This window comes from Lycium barbarum, chromosome 3, assembly GCF_019175385.1.
Source record: "Lycium barbarum isolate Lr01 chromosome 3, ASM1917538v2, whole genome shotgun sequence".
NCBI lineage: Eukaryota > Viridiplantae > Streptophyta > Magnoliopsida > Solanales > Solanaceae > Lycium > Lycium barbarum.
The window spans coordinates 3,411,405-3,435,514 of record NC_083339.1 but is presented as its reverse complement, the minus strand read 5'-3'; the positions used below and the strand labels follow the sequence as shown (position 1 = coordinate 3,435,514).

General features: G+C 36.1%; 3 protein-coding genes across 7 annotated transcripts; 1 reads left to right on the top strand and 2 right to left on the bottom strand.

Annotated features, from left to right (window-relative positions):
* Positions 1-818: 818 nt before the first annotated feature.
* LOC132629941 (uncharacterized) lies at positions 819-4,666 on the bottom strand. Of its 2 annotated transcripts, XM_060345371.1 has the most exons (7): positions 4,596-4,666; positions 4,326-4,393; positions 4,113-4,253; positions 3,711-3,752; positions 1,970-2,109; positions 1,217-1,318; positions 819-1,127 (listed from the first exon to the last, which is right to left on the bottom strand). In XM_060345371.1, exons 1-7 carry the CDS (start codon positions 4,601-4,603, stop codon positions 999-1,001), a joined length of 630 nt encoding a protein of 209 aa, XP_060201354.1. In that variant the 5' UTR covers positions 4,604-4,666; the 3' UTR covers positions 819-998. The 2 variants fall into 2 exon arrangements, with proteins under 2 accessions (XP_060201354.1, XP_060201356.1); XM_060345373.1 differs by lacking the exons at positions 4,326-4,393; positions 4,596-4,666 and adding an exon at positions 2,920-3,032 and having other exon boundaries at positions 4,113-4,239.
* A 4,302-nt stretch (positions 4,667-8,968) lies between these two features.
* LOC132629939 (GDSL esterase/lipase At5g03820-like) lies at positions 8,969-11,124 on the top strand. The gene is made up of 5 exons (XM_060345370.1): positions 8,969-9,241; positions 9,369-9,499; positions 9,583-9,816; positions 10,335-10,590; positions 10,865-11,124. Exons 1-5 carry the CDS (start codon positions 8,995-8,997, stop codon positions 11,056-11,058), a joined length of 1,062 nt encoding a protein of 353 aa, XP_060201353.1. The 5' UTR covers positions 8,969-8,994; the 3' UTR covers positions 11,059-11,124.
* LOC132629938 (E3 ubiquitin-protein ligase UPL7-like) lies at positions 10,076-24,110 on the bottom strand. Of its 4 annotated transcripts, XR_009578449.1 has the most exons (16): positions 23,919-24,108; positions 23,519-23,638; positions 20,773-21,016; positions 19,479-20,071; positions 16,412-17,383; positions 15,974-16,308; positions 14,069-14,347; positions 13,719-13,971; positions 13,270-13,440; positions 13,097-13,189; positions 12,332-12,439; positions 11,989-12,105; positions 11,820-11,909; positions 11,572-11,666; positions 10,338-10,652; positions 10,076-10,168 (listed from the first exon to the last, which is right to left on the bottom strand). XR_009578449.1 is itself a non-coding variant. In XM_060345368.1 (15 exons), exons 1-14 carry the CDS (start codon positions 23,940-23,942, stop codon positions 11,583-11,585), a joined length of 3,483 nt encoding a protein of 1,160 aa, XP_060201351.1. In that variant the 5' UTR covers positions 23,943-24,109; the 3' UTR covers positions 10,076-10,578; positions 11,572-11,582. The 4 variants fall into 4 exon arrangements, 2 of the variants coding, with proteins under 2 accessions (XP_060201351.1, XP_060201350.1); XM_060345368.1 differs by having other exon boundaries at positions 10,076-10,578; positions 23,919-24,109; XM_060345367.1 differs by having other exon boundaries at positions 10,076-10,652.

The following is a 24,110-nucleotide window of genomic DNA, read 5'->3' as shown; positions in this document are numbered from 1 at the left end:
CAAGAATACACAAAACCATATGCTACCATTTGCAAATTACAATGCAATTTTCAGATAATATTTCTGTATCATCAATGCGCGGATTAAACTAGTTAAGAGAATTTTCTTGTTTTAACATGGTGGTGTTCCAATGGAGGAGAAGGAAATTTTAAAGGTGGAATAACAAATAGAGATTAGGGATGTTCAGGTGACATGTCACGTGGCATCCACCTCATCAAATGTCAATGCCACATACGGTAGGATGGCCACATTGGTCAATTTTAACAGTGGAAGAGTATATTTGTGCCCAAACTATAACAGTAAGGGTATATTGGGACCTAAAGTATAACGAGGTGTATATTTGGCCTTTTTCCAATAGTACAGGGGTATATTTGACCCTTTTTTGTAAAATTAATCTACGATAATAGAAAGATTCAAGATTGCAAATTTCCTTAAGAAGACTTATGAGTAAATATTCTTTGATGACTTGATGGTATAAGAAATATTACACTCGAGGACATACATGCAGTATTTTCGTTTATGCAAGGATTTAAGTGATGGAACGGTTCTTGTTGTTTCCTTATTCTTTTTTCCCCGCTTTTGTCCCGCATTCGGTACGAAAATAAAATTGATGAAATTCTATTGAGTTGACTCAGTGTGATCATTTATGAAACAACGACTCTAATTAGCAGAAGGTGTTTGAAAGTGAAAGCAAAAAAATCAACATGTAAATCCCGAAAGAAAGAAATATGTACATCCACTTGATTCAGTACCATAGCACAATCATATTACTTGAACCAATAACTAATAATCTACAATATCACAACCTTATTCACCCCACGAACTCATATGATTTTCGGTACTTTTTCTGTTCTTCTGTCCTTTTTATATATCTCCAAACTAAATCTTGCTACGGCTTCAAACAAATTTCCAGAAAGAAAGCTATAGTAAAGCTTTTTTCTGATATAAATAAAGATATCTGGTGATCTTTCACCAATAAGAAACAGGAAGAAAACGAATTAGCGGACAAGTTTCCAGGCTTTATGCATGATTTCATCGTCTATGTAAGGGCGCAAAGACCACATGCTGGAGTAGCTCTCCAATTCTCCAGAAGGTGAAGTGAGGTTAAGGGAAGAAACAATCTTTTCCTGTTACAGGCAAAAAGGATTATATGTTACGCGCTAAGCTAATTCTAACCCGACTATAAAGAATATCTTGGACGGAAAAAGATCGTTACCTGCATTGTGTAGTCACTTTTTACCATGGAGTACACTATTGCCATTAGTGTTGTAGTATCGATGACCTCATGTTTCAGAAGATCAATAGATTGCGCTTCTGTCTACATAGGCATATTATTAAAAAATCAATTAACATAAACAGTCATAAAACACATATAGGCTCAAGGTCAGCTAAAGATCATAATTAATTTAGATAATTTTTTTCTTTTAAGCAATAAGCACACAGGAATGAGCCATGTATGTACTTTCTATTAATTAAAAATTGGAAATTTGAGTGAACACTATGAGTGGACTATTTTGGAACTCAAATCCAGATTATAATCACATAATAACCGTTTCCAACTAGAACTTAACTATTCAAATAGCTGACCTTCAACCAGCTTGAGACTTAAAATTTAGGATTCAGAATCATTTCAACAGTTTAGCAACACAAATGGCCATTTACTATGATTTTTTAGCAATCTGAAGCAAAATAAACCTTTGTTAAGAACTTGTGAATGTGTTGGAGTGTGTAGGATTTTCGAAGCAAAATGAGATTTGGTTAATACGTAAGCTAGAAAATTAAGTGTGTAGAATTTTCATAATATAGGGGTGCTAAGTGTTCAATTTAGAAATACAGGGAGTGTATATAAAACTAAGTGAAATTATAGGGATGTTTGGCATAATTTACCCTAAGAAATAAACATGTATGAACTAATTAAAATCGGAAGTTTGAGTGAACATTATGAGTTCAAAAGAAAAAAGGATCTTACTCCATCATGAGAGGTTTCCAATGAATATGTACCATTGTCCACATTTAGTTCCCCCCTTTGAGCCAAACTACAGTTTATCGATTGGACTATAGCTTCCGCATCCTTTAGAAGACATGCAAGTTCATCAACTACACACTTTGCTGCAATTAAACATCAGCACTTTATAATTTAAAACTTCAAATCCAATTGGTAAAATCATGTAAATATTTACTTAATAAAAACTGTAAAGGAGAATATTTTATGCAGGGTATCTGCCAAATTAACAAACCAACAGTAGCCAAATAAGCTTGCACATCTTGCTTATACAAGTAATGTGTCTGTGTTCACAATCTTGCACAACGTTCTGTAAAATAAAACATACATAGCACCATATGTGCTCCAAATCAAGAGATTTAATTTGATTTCATAAGTTGAAATAGGATTTCCCCCCTATCATGTTAATCTTAACGTGAACCATCATGTGTAGTATGTGATGCTGAAAAATAAGGCGCCACTTAACAAACTTCTATCAGCCATCCACGGATCGTGGATCTCACTTTAATTTTCTCGTTAACTGTGCATCAGCATCGCATCTATAATTAACTTGGCGCAAAATTAGTTGGATGAGGAGTCTTTCCAATCACTTCTTTGCTAGTTAGCTTAATACAATTCAAACTTTCCACATATTCAACAATAGGGATAAATTAATCCCATGAAAATTCTCATTTAGCAAGATAAAGCCACAAATGCAAACGTACCCTAAACTAGCTATGTCCCAGCAACTATCTTTAGGTGTATCTGGTCAGAAAGGAACCACAAATGCTGCTTTTTTAAAAAAAATAATCGTGTTGTCTAGGCTAGCTTGCGTGCACCTCAACTAATTTCGCGGGGTACCTGCTACCTCCCACCAGCACAATTACCGGGTAACTCTATCCACCAAGGCTTGGACAAATAGGAAGAAAATCACTTACTGTTTTTGTCTCCGCTAGGATTTGAACCTGAGACCTCATGGTTCTCAACCACTAAGCCACATCCTTGTGTGTAAAAGGAACCGCAAGTGTTTTGACGGCATCTCAACTTCAACCTACTCCATCAAAGTTAGATGCTTAGTTAGCGTTTTTAGCTGGAACCTAAGTTACTAGGACTCTTCACTTTCGGCGTGTCGACACGACATGGGTATGGGTGTGGGTGTGGGTGTGGGTGTGGGTGTGGAATCCGTACCCGATCTAGTCAACCGCTTTTGGATACTTTGACCAAAATCAACGGAGAAATTCCGGACAAATCCAATGATTTTTATAATCAAAACAAAAGCTGAGATGGACTTAAAGAAAATGGAATGCCTTGTATACTGAAATTTCTATGTCACTCCTTTTCCTCTTATCTCCTTCCGGGATTCTCCTCATGTTTTCCACATAATATCTCATAATTTAGGTTTTATAGTTCTATTTTTTGACATTTCAATTATTTTTAGCCGAATCCCCGCATCCGTATCCATACCTGGATCCGTATCCCCGAATCTTAGAATTTAGATCATGAAGGATCCGACTTCTAGATCCGCACCCGTATCGGACACCCGCACCCGAGTCCGAGTAACTTAGGCTGGAACTATCTCACCCCTGTAAATACTACTTTTTGGGTTTTGTTAGCTCCCTGACCTTAGCATAGCATGGGATACACTCTGATAGTAAAATTTCTTGCTAGTCCAGGTAGAGTAACAATGTGAAGATGAAATAGAAAAATATTAATTCAGGACAGATAATACCTTTGTTTACGTGATCCTGAAGTCCAAGGTGGCATGTATGTACTTCTGTGCAGAAGCAGAATCCAAGTTATGAAGTGAAATAACACCAAATAAGTTCTAAAGAAAAAAGATTGGAAATGAAAAGGAGAAATTCAACTGGTCGATATGCATACAAGACAATGATATGGAGACAAAAATCAAAATCACACAGACCGATTTGTGGTCATTCTTGTTAATTTATAGATAGGTCAAAAATTTTGAAACAAGATAATAGTCTACTATATGGAGAAGAAATAAGCGAAACAGAATTATACAAACTAAACAGAAATGACAATATGACATATTCCACATAAGTAGCAAGTATGCAATATGTATCAATGCAAAAAACTCAAATGCTAAAGATTCCAGATTTGTTAAACATACACTTGGACATATTTTGTACAGAATCATGAGCATTCAAACATCCAGCTTCAATGTAGGAGGAAAGCCTCTCGGTTTCATTATCTCTAATAATGCGCTCGACCAATTCAGAATTCTTTTCAATTGGTTGGCGCCGCAGATACTCTGACAAAAGTTAGGTTCAATAAAGAGCATTTATATTATTCTTGGAGTAAATTCATGCTATACAACACTCACCGAGTCCTTGTTGAAAACCAACTAGTAATCTACTTCCCACTTCTGCTAATTCATCAAATTTTGTAATCCTGAAATACAGAGTGAATCAACCTAAGTAATAGACTCAAAACGGAAAAAAAAAAACTAGGGCTTCACTTTAAGAAAAATCTGTTTTTTATTACAGAAATTTTTATTTGGCCATTTCTTAATTAACAAACTCGAATTATTTGCTTGTAAATAAAGCCCGACACAAAAGAAGAAAAAGCAGGTAGTTAGAGTTGTGAATAAAACCTAGTCATGAAGTCTGAAAAGGTTTGAAAGATGTTGTGTTTAGCTTTATACAAGGTATCACCATCTTCTATTTCCATTTCCATGCTACGAGAAAAAAGAAGAACAGGTGGGAGGGGGGAACAGTTTCGCCTGCGAGGTTCCTTTTAAAAGGTTGTCGGCGGCTAGGTATATATCTGTGACTTCTTTTGCTAAACGGTAAAGGCAAATATACCCTTGTACTATTAAAAAGGTCAAATAATTATTTGTTATATTTTAGGCTTAAATATACTCTTAACTTATACTATTTGACCCTTTTTCAATAGCTAAAACTGGTATTCATATATATTTTTATCAACTTATATGATTGAATAGTGTTGCTTAATGTTATATGTACATATTTTACCAAGAGAAGTGATGATCAATTGCCACTTGATGCATTTTTTTCTCTCCTTTCTAGTGCACACATTCTAAAAATTTTAAATTCGTCTCTAACTACAAGTAGGGGTGTACAAAGTAAACCGATAACCGCACCAAACCGATAAACCGAGTCAAACCGAGAAAAAAACCCGACTAGTAGTTTGGTTTGACTTGGGTTGGTGTTAAAAAAAACCCGACCATAATTAGTTTGATTTGGTTTTAGCTAAAAAATAGTCAAACCGAACCAAATCAATCCGACATTATATGTATTCAATTTTTAAAATATTTTATACATAAAAATATTTATTTGTAATGTAATTTATAAATATTTCTTAAATTTTTTCGTAGTTTTTTTTATCTATTATCATATTATTCAAGCTTGAACTTAGAATTTTGAATGTGAATAAGTTTTATATCCTATGGATGTTAGTAACTCATATAAAGTCTAAACCAAAACCAACTCAACACTAATACTAACGAAAGAAATTCAATTTACCACTAGGAATGATAATAATGTTGGATATTTATTCTTTAGTTTTGCATAATTGGTTTAGAGAGTGAAAATACATAACTTAAGTTTTTTTTCTTGTCATGTAATTAATACTACTTATTAGCCGTACTCATTTTAGCATGACTTGTAATTTTTAGATTATGGTCATTTTCTTTATGGCTTATTAATTAGCAATATTTATTTTATCCGATTTTATTATCTTTTATTGAATATTTTAATACAATGTCATTACTCTTCTCACATTTTGTGTTATTTTCTTATGAAACACCTTAATTACATAGTTGTATCTTGCTAGGACTAAAGAAATATTTGAAGTAAAAGTTATATGTTTTGTATCAAGACTATTTCGAAAAAAAACCCGAATAACCCGAAAAAACCGAATAACCCGAGAAAATCCGAGGTTGAAAACCCGAATTTTATTGGTTTGGTTTGGTGTATAAATTTAAAAACTCGACGGAATTGGTTTGGTTTAGTGTTTAAAAAATCCGAACCAACCCGATCCATGTACACCATTAACTACAAGGGACTTGATTTCATAAAATTCAAAAATAAAAATAAACATTGCGAACCTTGCTTATTGAAGCATTCAACTGAAGTTTGAGAATACCCACAAAAAAAAAAATCATTGCTGAGGGTAGAAAGGTTGCTGGTGGTCTTATTTTTTATATGCTTGCTAGTAGTAGAGGTTTTTCTTTGCTTCAATGGGATTAGTAAGGTAAAGCCTAGCTCCCCTTACTTGTACTTTTTCCTTTGTGATTTGCTTTTCAGTTAGAAAATAAATAAAACGGAATTAGCCCTAGGCACCAAAAATGCCTAATGGACTTTATGCAAAGAAAAAAGAAGGCTGCTGGTGGTCCGTTCAATTCAGTGGTTATTTGTGGTCTATGAACATCAAATAAATGTCAGTGGACGATATTGAAGTTGGCCCTAGGTGTAATAGAACTCTCAATTCCAGTATTGGTGCGAATTGTGAGGAATTTTAGTTTAGAGTCAAAATGAGTCATCATTTAATTCTCGTAACGGGGATAAGTGCACGGGATGAAATGAGTCATCGGTCTTCTTATATTTGGGAACTCGCAGGTATTGAGGAAAAGAAATCTGAAGAAGAATTTAATAAAAAGTTTTACTAATCATTATCAATATCATCCCTATTACATCCTTATAACATCACACTTAACCGATATCATCCCTTAAGTTACCCAAATTTGGTCAAAAACAACCCTCCGTTAGTTTTTTAATCCTTTTCTAACGGTGCCTTCTTTCTCACGTGCAATTCATCGTCTTCTTTTTAATTTTTTAAAATTTAACCTCTTTTGGAAACAGAATCATACAGGGAACCACATTAAACCAACAACATCAGAACATTTTTTCTCTAAAACCTCATAGATTGATCCAAGTATCTAATCCATACCACTAGTCCCCATCTGTGAAGCTAGCTCATGAGAGAGATGTGCAAGGTGAGGGTTATGCTGATGCTCATTACACAGAGGCGGACCCACATGGAAGAGCGGGAATGCTCTTCGAAAAAAATTATGTATATATATGTGTATATACATTGAGAAATTAGTATATATTCAATTGTGCATTCTAACAAATGAAAGTGTCTTTGGGACACGTTGGTTGCAACTGTTGCTTCCTTTACATGTCACCTCGGATCGAACCCGAATGTCACTTTTAATTATTTTTTTGAGTCTATTTTTAGGAAAACAATAAGCGTTAAATGAGCTAGCCCAGATTCGAACCTGCATTGTCACCACATGTTGCACAATCTTAGCTACTGAGCTATCTCTTTCATTTGCTATACTATATTAAATTTTATTTATTACACATATTTGACCTATATACTTGTATTTTGGCAACTGCTACGCTATTAGTGATCAGTCAAACACGGTATTATTCCTCAGTCGTCATTAAAAAATTTGACGATGTTTATGTTAACATAATGGCGTCCCTGCCGTCTTAAAATCCTAAATCCGACTCTGTGCTCATAGGTAGCAGACTCGCATCGGATGATATGTACCTTCTCTTTGCTTCTTTGCTACAAACCAACAATTTAACAAATCGATGAAATGTAAAAATCAGTTTGTTTCACCTCTTGAAAGGTTCATTTCATGATGCTATCTATGACATGTGCTACTTATTGCTTCACTAATTATAGCTATGGATCAGCTTAGGTAGCCTCTTTGGTTTACAACGTATTTGTACTCTCTTTTTCTGTTCTTTAAAACCGGCGCCGGAGTCAAAACATCCCGAGATAGGGGCCGAAGTTGACGACCATCACAACTCATTGGAATAACTTACGTGTTCTTTTTCGCTTTTTATCTTCACTTTTCTTTTCTTCCTATGCTAAACACTAATCTATCAACATAAGTGTCAACAATGATAATTTTTCTATTGGCATTTCGCCCAAAGAAATTGAAGCTCTATTTGGCAAGAAGCAAAAAAAGTTGAAGAAGAAAGGCTAAAATTGATCTCATTTCAGATTTTGAGACGGTATATGATCAAAATGTCCCGTGAAGAAGGTCCCCTGTTGCTGGGTTAATGACTTCTCCAAGTAAGATATTTTGTTCTTGATGAGCTTGAGGATATTATAAAATAAAAAAAGATCAACCATGTGACATAAGAAGGCACCGTCAGAAATAGACGGAAAAGTTAATGGAGGGACGTTTTTGGTCAAATATGAAGAACTTAAGGGATGTTTCCAATTAAGTAAAATATTATAAGAATGAGATGAAAGTTAAGCTAAAACAAGAGGGATGATATTGGTCAAATATATTGGACGTATACGTGCTTGTCTAATTTATTTTATAGCTCTAGCTTTTTATATATCTTTTGAGCATCTTTCATGTATAGAGAACCGAAGTTACGTTATCCTTCCTCAAATTGTATTTTCTTTGTTAAGGTTTTGGTCTATAGTCCTCTTCTATTTTGTTTTGATTATCTTTCTCTTAAAAAAATATTAGCACTTGTTGCCATGGTTCCTGTTTGTGTTCGTTGGCTTCCCTCTCCAATTTCTCCCCCGAACTAGAACGTTATAAAAAATAAAAAATAAAAAACAGAGAAAATTGCAGTTTTTTTTCCCACTCAACTTCTGTTATTTATAGCTTTCTTTGGTTGGATCGGATAAACCAATGTGAAGTTACAAGAGGAAACAGGTCACGTGAGGAACAATTTAGCCCTTCACGCCAATTAAATTTGCAAATTATGTTGAACTGTTATTAATACACTTGGCCATAACTCCTAAATAAACTCACAGAAATAGACAAAACTGAAAGAGGAAAAAAAAAGCATTTACCTAAACATATACTTTGGCCCCAACAATCTCACTTTACCACTAGCTTTAGGAAGTGCAAAACATGCCTCTTCACCTGGAAATGAGCAACTTTTTATCCAAAAGTCATTTCACTTCAACCTTATATTGGAGTGTCCTCAAATTCTCATCCCAACAAATTAACAACAAAAAGAAATAAAATAAGATATTCACTATAGGAGATGAGAACGATGGGTTTCTTGAGGTGTCTCTTAGGTGGTTTTCTTCTTGCCATTGTGTTCTCTGTATCTAATGGAGACCCTTTGGTTCCAGCATTGTGCATCTTTGGTGACTCTGTAGTTGATGTGGGAAATAATAACAACTTAAGCACTCTCATCAAGGCAAACTTTCCACCTTATGGAAGAGATTTTGTTACCCACAGACCCACCGGACGGTTCTGCAATGGAAAGCTGGCCACAGACTTCACTGGTAATGCCTAAAACATCTCAATAATCGTCTAATCAACCCCCCCCCCCCCCCCCCCCCACAACCAAAAAACCACCACGAAAAGAAAATGTCCTCTGTTGTTTCTCACACGTGCATGTTTTCTCCGCAGCTGAATATCTTGGGTTCACTTCATACCCGCCAGCTTACCTGAGTCGAGAAGCAAGAGGGCAAAGAATTCTCACTGGTGTTAACTTTGCCTCTGCTGCTTCTGGTTATTATAATGTGACTGCTCGACTGTTTGTAAGTACTCAAATATGTCTGAGAATAGAAATCTGTCGATTTTTTTGAAGATGACTAACTTGGAAATGTCATGGTTTTTGCAGCGTGCTCTAACGTTGTCACATCAACTAAAATATTACAGGTTGTGGCAAAGGAAAGTAGTGAATCTGGTAGGGAGGACCCAGGCTACTAACATTTTCTCAGGAGGAATACATCTTGTAAGTGCAGGAAGCAGTGACTTCATTCAAAACTATTATATAAATCCACTACTCAACAGACGCTACTCACCTGATGAATTCTCAGATATCCTCATGCAGTCTTACTCTTCATTTGTTCAGGTCCGGTTTCCTCCTGTGTACTAATTGTTAGCGCTTCAACTATTTCCATAAACTAATTCAGAAATACGGGCAACCTGCACAGAATTACTAGGCATAAACCTTGCTCATAAGAGCATTATCAAATGAAAATGCAACTAGGACCAACCTATTATAATGTCAATTTACTACGTAGTACTTCGGTATAAATAGTAAGAGCCCTGGAAAATAAATTTTAAGTTCCAACTCTCATTTGACAAATGGGAGCAAGCTAGCCCATGCATGAATCATAACAAGCACTTATCAAATTACAGAAACTTGGATTGTTACAGGCTGTACAAGGATGACATACACTTGAGCACCAGGTAGACTTATCCTGAAAAATAAGCTGGATATTATCACAATATTTACTCCTGATACTGAGAACATCAAGAAATCAGATCAAGCTGTAATTATAAATCACAAACTAAGAAATATTGTATGCAAATTGTTCAATTATACACAAATTCCACATGTTAATATCAAAAACAATCTATGGACAGAACCTCTATGATCTGGGAGCAAGGAGGATTGGGGTCACAACTCTGCCACCAACTGGTTGTTTGCCAGCTGCCATTACTTTGTTCGGTAGAGGAAGGAACCAATGTATTGCAAGACTGAACCAAGACGCAATCTCCTTCAACAATAAGCTCAACAGGACATCTCAAAATTTAAAGAACAAGCTTTCCGGCCTCAAGCTCGTAGTCTTTGACATCTATCAGCCTCTCTTTGATCTGATCACAAAACCTGCAGAAAGTGGTAACATGCTGAAACTATTTCTCCCTTCTCCTTTTCCTTCCTTCTTCTCAAACTCGCTTAACCTTCAAAAGTTTTCCAAAGCATAAACATGTACAAAATTTTATTGTCAACAAAAAGAACACAAGAAGACGTCTCTCATTTCTTGACACTTGACACTAGGAAGCAATTTAAATTTCTAAAATGGGTTTATGCTATTGTATTCTAAAATCAAAAAGGTGAATTAGGAATGTCCCCCTTCTGGATCACATTTTCGCTGATAATATTCCTTTCCCAGGATTTTTTGAATCAAGGAAGGCTTGCTGCGGGACTGGCACACTAGAAACATCATTCCTTTGTAATGCCAGGTCCATAGGAACATGCTCCAATGCTACAAACTACGTCTTCTGGGATGGATTTCATCCCTCAGAATCGGCAAATGAGAAGTTAGCTCAAAGTCTGTTGGAACAGGGTTTTGACCTCATCTCTTAAAGCCTCAAAGTGGTCTACTTTGTAGTTCACCCTTTCATGATAATGTTTATTACTTTCGAACTTGAAGTCAGTCTTGGTTCATACAAGCTAAAGTTTATCTCATATGAAAGCAGTTACAGCGAAGTACAACACATCTGACAGCCTTCCCAGCTTGGGAATATGTTCTTGGGTATTAGATATACTGTGACATCTTACCCTCCCCAGACCCCACTATTGTGGGATTACACTGGGTAGTGACCAAGATATACTGTGACATGAAAGTCAACTGAAAGAACAGTTTTAATTAAGTCTTTTGAGTCATCCCATAAGATGAGCTCTATTCATCACTAAATATTCTACTTGATTAAAGTAAGTTATTAAGTACTGAATTACAGCCACAAAAAAAAAAAAAAAAAAAAAAAAAAGGCAAAGAAATTTAATCTTCTGGAATTTCCATCTTTCTTTTGGCGGTGGGGGGAGGGGGTGATCTTCTGCTAGCTTTTGTGTTATACAACAAAGAGAAAACCACTTTACCTGCACAATAACTATGAAAGTTCGAAACCAGCATTGGAATTGATAGCATATAGAAGCTTTGCTCTCAAAGTGCTCTGGCGTTTGTATGTTGGAAGCTGTCAAAGGCAGAAGGAAAATGCAGAGATTATTGCAATATGTTCAAGTCAAAGAGGTCCTGTTGTTCAAGCTAGCTTGATTTTTCATTTGACAAAATACGAGTTGGTGCATCCAATGCCTCAAACTTAACGTATTATAATTTAAGACTGTACCTTGAGGGTGTTGTAGCAAGTAGAAGCTGAAGGAAGCCGATCAACATCCTGTCCGCCGAATGTCGAAAATAGTGGCAAATCACACGAAACCTATATTTACGAAATTTCATTACTATTAAGCACTGGTAAGCAAAACAATTCTACTCTTTTGGGTGGAGAAAGTGCATACCTTGTGAATGGTGAAGGTTGGCTGCAGATGTTTGAATCCAAGCAAAGGAGCTCGCGAACAACTTGTCACAAACTTAAGCAGCAAACACCGTTCTTTTGGTTCAAAATTCGCAAATGCCTAAACCACAAGAACAATTAGTTACAAATGCTTAATTTTCTTCATAGGTTCATTCTCCCACTTTAACACTAGCGACAACATACATATGGCCAGCTAACACAAAACAATAACAAATCTCTGCTTAGACCAAGTTCCTTAATGTTGAGAGATGTTTGTTTGCGACGGTTAAGTAGACAATGGTGGATATCACATTTGCAGTTTCTTAACATAGAAAATTCATGTATACCTCCCAAAAGAGTTTAACTGTCCGACTCCCTTCTGTGTAACCTCCAGTATAGCGTGTATTTTTCCTTAAATCATCAATGTCAATATCATGGTTTCCCCCTGAAAGCAACTGGATAAATACTTTGGATTAGCTGAAACGGAAGCATACAGTCCAGCAAAGGAAAGCCTTTGTGACTCATGTGGCTTTCAACTTATTATCACACCAAATTAAAGCATATGCACTATTTGTAGTATCTTTAAGCCTTTCATTTATTGTCTGTATGGCATGTCACATTTAACTTCCTTAATTTTAGAGAAATGTGGAGAACCATTCAACCAGATAAGATAGAGCAAAGAGAAAAAAGAAAAATTGCAGAGGTGTTGCCAACACATTCTGCAATGCATTTACAAGCGAATCCTTGTTTTGAATAAGCAAAGAGACAAGGAAGTCAAAACCTAGCATGGAAAGAACAAGGAGAGATCAGTTGATGGTCGAATCTCATACCCCATGAGGAATACACTAACATTCTATGGATTGATGGTAGGATGACAGAGTAAGCGCATACGTATGCAAACAAACCAATAAGCAAGCCTTCTCTCTCTCTCTCTCTCTCTCTCTCTCTCTCTCTCTCTCGCCCACACACACATAGCGACTACATACACTTGCAAGAATATATGCATCTGTAATAAAGCACAAGTCGAACTACAGAGGCATCCACCTCCATTGTACAATAGGGCAAGAAAATTGTACACAAAGTTCTGCTAAGATATGCACAAAGGGAATTACCTGATTAAATTCACTTGCATTAAACAACTTTAACCAGGAAGGAGAGATAAGGTCTGTCAATCCTCTATAAAATGCATTTGAGAAAGCAAGTATCTGCAATTGAGTGCTGGAAACAATAAGTCACTAATACCAGCAAAATGGGCATCTCAATGTAGGAGCACAAGTATCGGTACCTGCCGATTTAGTTTAAAATCTGCCATTGCATGAACATATTGCAACATGTTCTCTTTTGTTACAGAGGTATCCTTGCCACCAGGTTTAAGCTCAATAACAATGTGTTTTCCTAATGATTCTTCAGTAACTGTAAAATCCAATGCGAGGTCCTTGACATCACCATCATAGTGCTGCATAAACCGAAACAAAATATATGTCTTATGCATAATTCCATTAAAATTATTTTTAGAGGTTTGGGGTTGTTCATTAGTTAATTATGTTAGATTGCAACTTTATTACTGTCCTCATTAGAAAATTATCAATAGTATACTTACAAATAGGCGCGTCTATATTCCATACTAATACATTTCTATCCTTATTTTTTCATATAGTATTGGAGCCTTTACAATCTTATAACAGAACACTTCTTTGATTGGTAACGATCTTATAAGAGATTAGAAGCTTTTACCTTAACATACATCAGATTCCTGTATAGCTCAGGATCAAGTGTAGATAATTCATCAAGAAAGCTATAGCGGCCCAACAGCTTTTGCACAAAAACATGTGAAAAGGAATAATCTAGCAATATTCCCTCATAGAGCGCTTTGCCAACAATTCTCCCTAGAAACTCAATCATCTGAAATCCATTGTCCAAAAATCTTGCAGCTGTATTAGGAATTAGATGTCTGTCTGAGGTCAGGGTCTGTGTGAAGAGCCCGTACCTTACAAAATAGAACCAATTACAAAGACCTTCAGTCATTTCAGAGAGCAAAATATGAGATGGCTAACTGGATAACTACTTAAGCACAGGCAACTCACTCAGGTGAGAAGGCTGCTTTGGCTATTTCTGTCAAGAATTCCTTGGACAACCCACCGTAGTCCAGGCCAGCCTCTGGAAGACCAGACTCATTCACGAAAGAGACGTGGATACTGGACTTTAACCTTGATCCTAAGTTATTTAGTTGCTGAAATCCATCTTCAACAATATGACCACGACGAATTACTATCTCAACATTACGTGGACCAGGTCCAACAACTTCACCGGCCATTTTTCTTGATACTTTGTCCATGTTGATGAATTCTCTGAACATTTCAACCCTGCCAAGGACCAGAAATGATTTAGATTACTGCTAGACCAGAAGAAAACAACTGGCACCCTTTCATCTAAATTGTGAGAAACAGTTGCATGCGTAATTCAAAAATGATAACTCTGGTGCAAGAACTACTCATATGAATTCATGTAAGTTGACATAGCAACATCTCTTTCTCTAGAAATCAACTGAAAATTACTCTTTTCATTATTACATTGGACCTATGAGACTAACCTCCGCGGTTTGAGCCACAACATGCAACATCATCATATACAGTGGACCAACATATAAGCACAACAGAAAAGGGCCAAATATACCCCTTGTTATAGCAAAGGAATTCACGAGGGAAATTACTAAAATTACTAGTGATAATCAATTTTTAATTGTAACTTCTGGTTAAGGAATAGAGAGTTTTTAACTTTTACCTTCCAGGAATTTCAGGCGCCAATAATCAAATCTCCAAAATATAAAAATAAAAAAATAAAAAATAAAAAATAAAACTTAATTTGGATTTGCTAAGTGCTAACTGCCAGTTAAGTCATTACTATTCTGGTTCTAGCACTAATTTTAATGTCAACTCTTATAAAAAATATATTGTTAGTTTACTACGTACATTTTTTAAACCATTTCACTGACACATGAATTCCTTTGCTTTGTAATGAAATTGAGTCAGGTAGTGGATAAAAGCATTGGGGCGGGTCTTTTTATTTCTGAGCTGACACATGTCATTCCACTAAAAATAAGGGTAAATCAGTGCCAAAGTTAAGGGGAGGAGCATATTTGGACCGAAGGTATAACGAAAGGGGTATATCTAGACCCAAAGTATAATGAGGGGGTATATTTAAACCATTTCTAATAGTACAGGGGTATATTTGACCCTTTTCCGCAAGTACAACTCCTAGTTATTATGAAAATAATCGGAAAAAACACACAACCATGTTACATATGTATTTATGCCATTAAACTGTTTAAAAGACAGACTATAAGTCCATAAAGTTCCTTATTGGCAACACAAAAAGGAGGCTAATGTATTTATATCTTAGACAAAGGTTCAGACAATAAAAAACCTAACCAAAAAGACTCAATGAGTAAACTACCTTGATTCATGATAGAAACTTTATACTTCCAAGGTGTTAAAGGCAATAACAGTCAGCGTTGAAAGATACTACTGTCACAAATCAAATTTGGTGGTGTTGGTGTCATTAGCTTCCTCACCCCAGTAGGGGCTTCAAAAAAATACTGTAAGCACAATATGATGACGTTCAAATGTTAAGGCTTGTTTTAGCATAGAAGTTTCAAAAGTCTTTCTTTCTTTCTTAAACTCCGTGCCCAGTCAAACAGCGGCATATATATTGGGTCGGCAGTCAGCGGGAGTACCATACATCTTAAGGTGGAAGAGGAAGACTAAAACAAAAATATGAACAAACAGATATGAATCTTAACTAGTTCACCGGAACTAACAAAAGACGAAAGGCACAGAGAGTTGCGGACAAAATCCATGATCTGCCAGTGTCGAGCACGGGAAAGGAGCATTTGGATAAACTCTAGACGTTAGAAACTATCGGAATAAGCTTAAAGGTAAATCAATGATGAATTATTAAAGCTTATGGTAAATTTTTCATGTCAAAACTACCTTTCCTCAAATGGGAAAATGTGTGGGATAACAGTAATGATGGAGCCCATGCTCAGAGAGGTTAATGCGTCATCACCGTTTGAAGTAGCTGACAAAACTTCATGAGTCCTAGCAGCTACGGCAATGGGCGGCCGATTATTTCTACCTGGTGAAAGCCACAAAGTAGGAGGGCAAAATTGGTGCCTGCAATCCCTTTCATACAATAAATGAAGACATTTGATAGCAGAATCTGTCAGAGGTCTACTTTCAGGACCAATACTGTGCGCCATTGTGTTATAAACCAATGTATTCAGCACGGACACAATTTTCTGCTGCTGCTCCAATGTAAAGGGAACCTACATTCACGCAACTCTTACTTTCAGGATTTATTAATATCATTCTAAAGATATTGGAAAATCAAATATTGCATGAAATATTGAAGTGAAAAAGAAATCCAACCTGTTTCTCATAAAACTCCTGGTCATCAAGAACTAACAACAGGTGTGAATAACTAGCGCAAAATAGATGTAGTAGACAAGCCAAATCTTTTGATATGCCATCAGGACCCTGCCTTAGCAGTTCAATGTCCCACATATCAGAATAATGCTCGTCAATATGCACTGTATTTGATTTTCCATCAAGCCGATCCAGACTTTTGAACTCAGTTTGTGATTTCCCAGTTATCTTTTGAAATACGCTAGCCCATTTGCTGCCTATATCTTTAGAAGAATGTTTTTGCTTTCTCTCAGAAACTTCAAGAATCTTGTTCTCAGAAATTTTACTTTCTTCCACATATTTGCCCTTACCAACAAGATTCTTTCCAGGAAAAAGTGATTCTTCGAGGGTTCCCCACAGGTTAGAAAGGAACCCAGGAGTAAAAGATAGCATGTTGAGAACTGGCATTGCCCCCAGCAGCGGATTCAAACTAGAAAATATCCTGAGCATCCATGAATAGTAGTAAGCAACATCAAGCAATTCACAGCTCCCAGAAGATTCTGCTCCGCATGAGGGTAGACTTTCAGCTCTCTGAATAAGACCATCTTGCTCCAACACTAGAAGTTCCATAAGATGCTTCTGCAGGCAAACAGGCTTAAAAAGGTCCATATACGACATCTGCAAGGATCCAAAAGTTTTCTCGGCTACAACAGAATTTCCGTCGCCTTGAACTTCTTGGTTCTCCTTTTTCACCCATCCAGCCCTTTCAATCTGAGTCAATAATTTCTCCGCCAGCGTAATTACTACACGGACATAGGATTGACGGTCTATACCAGACACTAACTTTCCAGAATCTAAGGTATTGCTTTCACTGCCAGTAGCAAGGTATATAAAATTTCCAAGAGCCCAACCAACTGGTGGCATCACCCTGTTGTGAGAAAAGCTTGTCATCTGATCCATATCTGACATATCCTTCAAAATTTGCTCCTTTGACATCTGCCATCACCTGTCACAGTTTAATCAATCCCTTCGCATTCTAATAACCATAACTTCACTAGAAATAATGGAAAATATGGATGCTAATTCAACTCTGGGGAGGTACCAATATAGTACAAACTAATTGTTGATATAGACATGATCACCAAAATGAAGATGGGAAGTGTTAATGCAGATGCATCAGAATTTAAGGAAAATTACAGTCAAAATGTCCAGCTTTTCCGTATAAGATAATACTTTGTTAACAAACTACAGCATCAAGGATTACTAAGAGTGTTCAAAATCATTTGTGATTTACTCCTTTAAGTCTGTAAGGGGTCTATAAATTTTCTTTAAAAATAAGGTAACAAAAATAGATAAGAGGCACATAACTTTCAGTACAACAACAAAATCATTTACAACATTTCTACTACACCACAAAAAACATGATGTGTGCAAGCATTTAAGCAGAACAAAATACGAGATAAGGCTTTATCAAAACATCTATGGTTCCTTTCCATCCAAATTATCCAAATTGACAGTAAGGGATAACTCTCTATATATGCTTTGGCTATTTTTCATACTTTGTATCTAGAAACGGTTCACTGCATCTTATAGATTGTCAAACTTCGCCCATAGTCCCCCAAAATAAGTTTACAAACATACACGATGTCTATCTATCTATATATATATATATATATGTACCATGCAAGAAATGTGTTTACAAATTCAGAATGTTTTCTTCAGCAGTAACATCTGCTGCATAAGTGGAATCCGTTATTGGGTGGATAGCACAGCACGAAGCATGCCTAGCATGTATAACCTACTGAAGAGGGGATCCACGTATGCATCAGATGATAGGCTATGAGCACAAGTGCCAAGCTTTTAGAAATCATCCAGTGGCCCAACTAATCAATGCTTCTCGCAGAACATGGTGAAAAGAAAGTACCAATGAATCACTCACCACAAGCAATGAAGAAAATCATAAAGTTTGATCCATTTGCAACTTACACACCTAAACTATGCAGTGTTTATATTACCCACTGAACTGCCTTTTTAGCTATCTATTACCACCCTGAAGTGCCAAGTGGAATAGAGTGGTTTGAACTCTTGTATAGCGCATGAGAGCAAAGAAAAAAGAAAAAGAAGCTGCATTGGCTTTTTTCTTCCAACAACCAAATGTCACATGGTTATATAAAACAACTATTTCTTCCAACTGTGTATTCTTATCTTGCTTTTTCTTGTTTACTTCTCTCATTTATTTTTTTATTTTATTTTATGAATGTTGGATCTGACCCAAATGAAATAGAATCGCATCCAAGAAAATGGATTCCAAAAACTGCTTGAGTTAATGCTGCAAGTTTATAAATAAGGGCAGCCCGGTGCACTAAGCTCCCGCTATGCGCGGGGTCCGGGGAAGGGCCGGACCACAAGGGTCTATTGCTGCAAGTTTAAAAAGAAAAAATTATTTAATTATTAAAAGATGCTCGGCAACCCTCCTCCTTTATTGCCGGTCCCAAGCCCGGATAAAGGAGGAGGGTTGCCGAGGGTCAATCGGAAACAGCCTCCCTACCCAGGTAGGGGTAAGGCTACGTACATCTTACCCTCCCCAGACCCCACTATTGTGGGATTACACTGGGTAGTGACCAGTGACCATGCCATGTGTTTAGAAAATCCACGTGGTTAGAGTGTGACTATCACTTCCCTGTTCCCACTAGATCCTGTTCCAGGTTGGGAAAAAAAAAAGGAAGTTCAAGGGGGCAATACAAACACCTCATAGTTTAGGTCTATAAGTTGCAAATGGAGTCAAGTACTACCCCAAAATTCGAAAATAAAATAATCAGTTGAATTCAAGAAAAAGTTCTACGGCCAAAGAAAGACTTACTCCCTCACCCTTAGCATAATTTGTTTAGGACAAAAGAGTTTCCATATGTTTACAATGAGGTGGATGTAATGATTTATTCTTGTGGTTGTCTGGTAGATTTTTCTAGCCCAAAGTTGACAATAATATCGTCCCATAGATGCATATTGCCTTAAAATTATGTAACTACAAGCATATACGCTCATACTTTGTTGCAACAGTAAAACAGTATTCACTTTACTATGCCAAACTTACCAATAGGATTCTCAAGCAAGGTGTTAACACAGACTTGTGTTTCAAAGGCGGAATCAACACCACTGGTAGCCGTTGACCAAACCAAGGTATTGTAAGTAAATAAATACAGTATTGCTCGGCAGCACTCTGCACTTCTAGTAAGACATTTTTATTATCTGCAACTAAGTTTGCGACATGAAATGGCCGTAGTGCTAAAGTAATTGCACTTGCAGTTATCAATAACTGTTCATCTGTCTGAGAGGACAAAGTCGCCTGAGCGGAACTAGGAGCTTCAAGTTTACAAATGTACCTCCTTACAGAATTGTATAGTCCACTTTTAATGCTTCCCAGGAACTGAACTAAATCCCTAACTGCCAGTAATGCGACCTGTATATTGGTATCGCTGATGCACTTCCAACCTTTCACATCGGTCAGAATTACTGCCAAGCGCATTGCTAACGATGCAAGTAAAACATCGTTACTCTTGTGACAAGAATTATCATATTCTTGTAAAATAAACAAGCACATGGTAACCAACTTCTTTGCTTGATAATTCCAAACTTTTCTCTCTTCCATGGTTCCAGTAGCCATTGAGCAAAAGTTTTCATCGGGATCTAAAAAAGAAAGAAATAGAAAGAGAATATCAATGTATGCTGTAACATAATGAACTTAGCTGACAAATAGCAACAGATAAATGCAGATCATGCAAGGGGCGGGGATTTCTTTTTTTTTTTTTTTTTTTTTTTTGATTGGTAGCAAGGAGTAGTTTATAGCTGATATTTGTGCTTAAGGTTCAATTTGGCAAACGATTATTTTCTTTCATCTTTTTATAGTATTTAAGTGAGCAACTCTTAGTAAATGATCATTATCCCATAAGCAGCCATCGAATTATTGAGAGTGTGTATGGCACACAATTTAGCATCCTGATGAATCATAATCCATAAAGAGGCGCTCAACATCATTACAAAGTAATCAGATACAGTCTTTATTATTTGATGTTTTGTCTTTGATAAGGTTGTTTATCATTTGATAGCAGAACATCCACCAATTAAATGGATATAACTTTTTTCCATAATACAAAAGGACTAGATTAAAGCACTTGCCTGGAGAAGCTCAGAAATATGGACATCACTCTGACAAAGAAGAGTTATTCTACAACCATATTTCAAATGAATTAATAAAATGTAGAACGAGATTTCGAAACATGGGATACTTTTCTTGTCAAGACTTGCAAAACAGAATTGTTATAGTAAGACAATCATGACTATAAAATTTGCACAGAAACTTAGGCTTGAAAAATATAAGAATAGCATACTGGTTGAGTTTATGCTCTCCAGGATAACTCCAAAGCAACTCCTGATGCAATCTTTTTCTCTGGGTTGAATTCTTGAAGATCGCGCCAACAAGAATGTAGTAAAGAAAAGAAAGGGCCTCAGGACTTGGCTGGATATCGACGAGTTCTTTAGAGGAGCAAGATGACTATTTATCAATGATTCCCACTGCTGCTGAAGCTCCAGGGCTATACATTTTTTAACATTATAACGCTGCCAAGCTCTCTGCACATATTTTAAGCAGCCGCATTCATAGTTGGTAATCACACTTGAAGATGAGATCAATAAAATGTCTTCCTTCAATATATAACATTGTTTAAATTAAGGCTTTCAACATGCTGTTTGATAACGGAAACTTCAAAAAAGGAGGATCATAATGAAAGAAAGCACAACACTAGTTCTGCTGTATTACACAAAAGTGAACTCAACAAATAAAAATTTGTAATGTGTATGCATGTCAATGGATGATAAAATTTTAAACCACAACAGATCCAAAAAATGTTCATCATGTTTGCAATTAGAAAGAGATTGCAGATTCCGAGTATTCTACTTGCTCTTTCTAGTCCATCGTGATAGCATATTATTCAAGCTTTAGTTTTACTTTGAAGTTCATCCAAATAGCTAAATATATATCAAATGCTAAAACCAAAAAGATAGCCAACAAATAAAATTAAATAGCCTTTCCTCCTTCTAACTCCGCCTGTGTGAGCTCGCTCACATTGCCGGTCCCAAGCCCGGATAAAGGAGGAGGGTTGCCGAGGGTCAATCGGAAACAGCCTCCCTACCCAGGTAGGGGTAAGGCTGCGTACATCTTACCCTCCCCAGACCCACTATTGTGGGATTACACTGGGTAGTGACCAAGACCAAGCCTTTCCTCCTTCTAACTCCGCCTGTGTGAGCTCGCTCACATTGCCGGTCCCAAGCCTGGATAAAGGAGGAGGGTTGCCGAGGGTCAATCGGAAACAGCCTCCCTACCCAGGTAGGGGTAAGGCTGCGTACATCTTACCCTCCCCAGACCCCACTATTGTGGGATTACACTGGGTAGTGACCAAGACCAAGCCTTTCCTCCTTCTCCCAATTAGTGACTTGGATTACCCGAGTTCTCAACCCCCAATTATCTGCATTTGATTGTTATGAATATGTACCTCCAGTTAGGAAAAAAATATAGACCTAGGAAAAAATATAGACCTCATCAAAATGAATCTATTCCCTTTTCCTTTTCTTTCAAAGGTAACTTCACAAAAAGGGATAAACAAAAAATACACATCAAAATCAGGGCATAATAACTCTGATTGTTATCAATACAAGGAGAGTAAAGCTTAAACATGAGGTGTATTAAGAAAATGCAGTAATTTAACTATTGAGACAATGAAGAGACACTAAGTCTAGCTTATAATTATATTTGTTATGCTCAGGAAATCATGGTATTAAATTCTTTATATATCTGTTTGATGGTGATGCAACATAAAGTTCCTGAATTGTTTCCTTTAGAAATTTAAAGTTGGAATGCCGTGGCATCTGTGGATCCCTGGTAACAATATTAGAATGCCATTTAAAACATCCTCTTCACCGTTCAGTGCAGATAATCCTAACTATTAGTGTCCCTGAATTCTAACTGCAAGTTTTCAAGCATGTCTTAGCACTTCACAAGCACGGAAAATTTCTACTGACAGAGTCCCTCCGTCTCAAATCATCTGTCATGATTCTCTTTTACACGCCCCTTAAGAAACATTAATTAAGAAGCGTTTTTAACTATTTTACCCTTCATTCGTATTTGATCAATCATAACATCACCCCATAATCGAGGCGTTTGTCGTCTTCAAGAACAATTACTACTAATAATTTGAGATAACTATTTTTAGAAATCAGACAGATAATTTGAGACGGGGGGAGTAGCATATTCAATATACATTACCGCAAATGAAGTCATTTCTACACAAGCAAGCAGTGTATACCAATCATAACTCATGTACGCAGACAAAATAATAAAATCTTCTTATTTTTACGCTAATAAATCCAAATCCCTGACCTTAATTAAGTTTAGCTCATAATTATATTACTATCACCTCCAAGTTTTCAAACATGTCGTTACCACTTTACAAGCACGAAAAATGTCTACTACAATAAAACATTTAATACACATTACCGCAAATGAAGTAATTTTTACACAATCAAGCAGTGCATACCGATCATAACTTATATACACAAACAAAACAATAAAATCTTCTTATTTTTAGGCTAATAAACCTGAATTACTGACCTGAATTAACATATACAATATACACCTAAATGTAATATCACAAATGAAGTCAAACTACCCAATCAAGCAGTATGTACCGATCATAACTAATGTACACAAACAAAACAATAAAATTTTCTTATTTTTAAGCTAATAAACCTGAATTAACACATTTATCGCAAATGAAGTCAAACTACAGAATCAAGCAGTATATACCGATCATAACTAATGTACACAAACAAAACAATAAAATCTTCTTATTTTTAAGCTAACAAACCGGAATTAACACATTAATCACAAATGAAGTCAAACTACACAATCAAGCAGTATATACCGATCATAACTCATATACGCAGAAAAAACAGTAAAATCTTCTTATTTTTAAGCTAATAAACCCGAATTACTATCCAAACGAACTCAAAACTACACAATCAAAGCAGTTATATACTGATCACAACTAACATAAACAAACAAAACAATAAAATCTTCTCAATTAATCGCGCCGAAGCAGTAGCTCGCCTAGTAAAATTCCTCAAAGCTCTCTCTTGCGATATTTTCTCCAAAAGCACATCTCTCGAAATCTCCTTCGCACTTGCGCCTCGTAACGAAACCTAAACAAAACAAAAAATAAATAAAATTAACCAAATTCTCAAATCTCATTCAAATCATGCAAAAAAAAAAACAATCAATTTGATCAAATTAACCGATCATAACTCATATATGCAGACAAAATAATAAAATATTCTTAATTTTAAGCTAGTAAACCCGAATTACTGGCCTGAATTAATGCACGTAACAAAATAATTAACTAAATTCTCAAACTCGAATATCAAAAAAAAAAAAAGCAATTTGATCAAATTAACCGAATAATGATAGCAATTAAGAATTAACCTGATGTTTTCGAGATTCGTTCATGGTGGATTTAAGGTTTATTATAGAGAGAGATGTGATTTAGAGGAAAATGAATGAGCAAAAGGGGATATGATAATTTGTTTTTTTTTTTAACCGGGTTAAATTATTGACCCGATTGGAAATTAGAAAGGTACTGCCATTATTATTGAAGAATGGGTATATAACGGTATA

What these genes read in the sequence shown, in the direction of transcription:
- LOC132629939 (XM_060345370.1), top strand. Translation starts at nt 8,995, where the DNA reads ATGAGAACGATGGGTTTCTTGAGGTGTCTCTTAGGTGGTTTTCTTCTT. An exon ending in ATGTGACTGCTCGACTGTTT is followed by an intron (nt 9,500 to 9,582) that starts GTAAGTACTCAA and finishes TGGTTTTTGCAG; the next exon opens with CGTGCTCTAACGTTGTCACA. An exon ending in CTTACTCTTCATTTGTTCAG is followed by an intron (nt 9,817 to 10,334) that starts GTCCGGTTTCCT and finishes ATCTATGGACAG; the next exon opens with AACCTCTATGATCTGGGAGC.
- LOC132629938 (XM_060345368.1), bottom strand. Translation starts at nt 23,942, where the DNA reads ATGAACGAATCTCGAAAACATCAG. An exon ending in GGAATCTGATGTATGTTAAG is followed by an intron (nt 13,441 to 13,718) that starts GTAAAAGCTTCT and finishes CGGTTTATGCAG; the next exon opens with CACTATGATGGTGATGTCAA. An exon ending in CAACCTTCACCATTCACAAG is followed by an intron (nt 11,910 to 11,988) that starts GTATGCACTTTC and finishes TCGTAAATATAG; the next exon opens with GTTTCGTGTGATTTGCCACT.
- LOC132629941 (XM_060345371.1), bottom strand. An exon ending in TGGTTTTCAACAAGGACTCG is followed by an intron (nt 4,254 to 4,325) that starts GTGAGTGTTGTA and finishes AACTTTTGTCAG; the next exon opens with AGTATCTGCGGCGCCAACCA. An exon ending in TCAGGATCACGTAAACAAAG is followed by an intron (nt 2,110 to 3,710) that starts GTATTATCTGTC and finishes GTTTAATTGCAG; the next exon opens with CAAAGTGTGTAGTTGATGAA.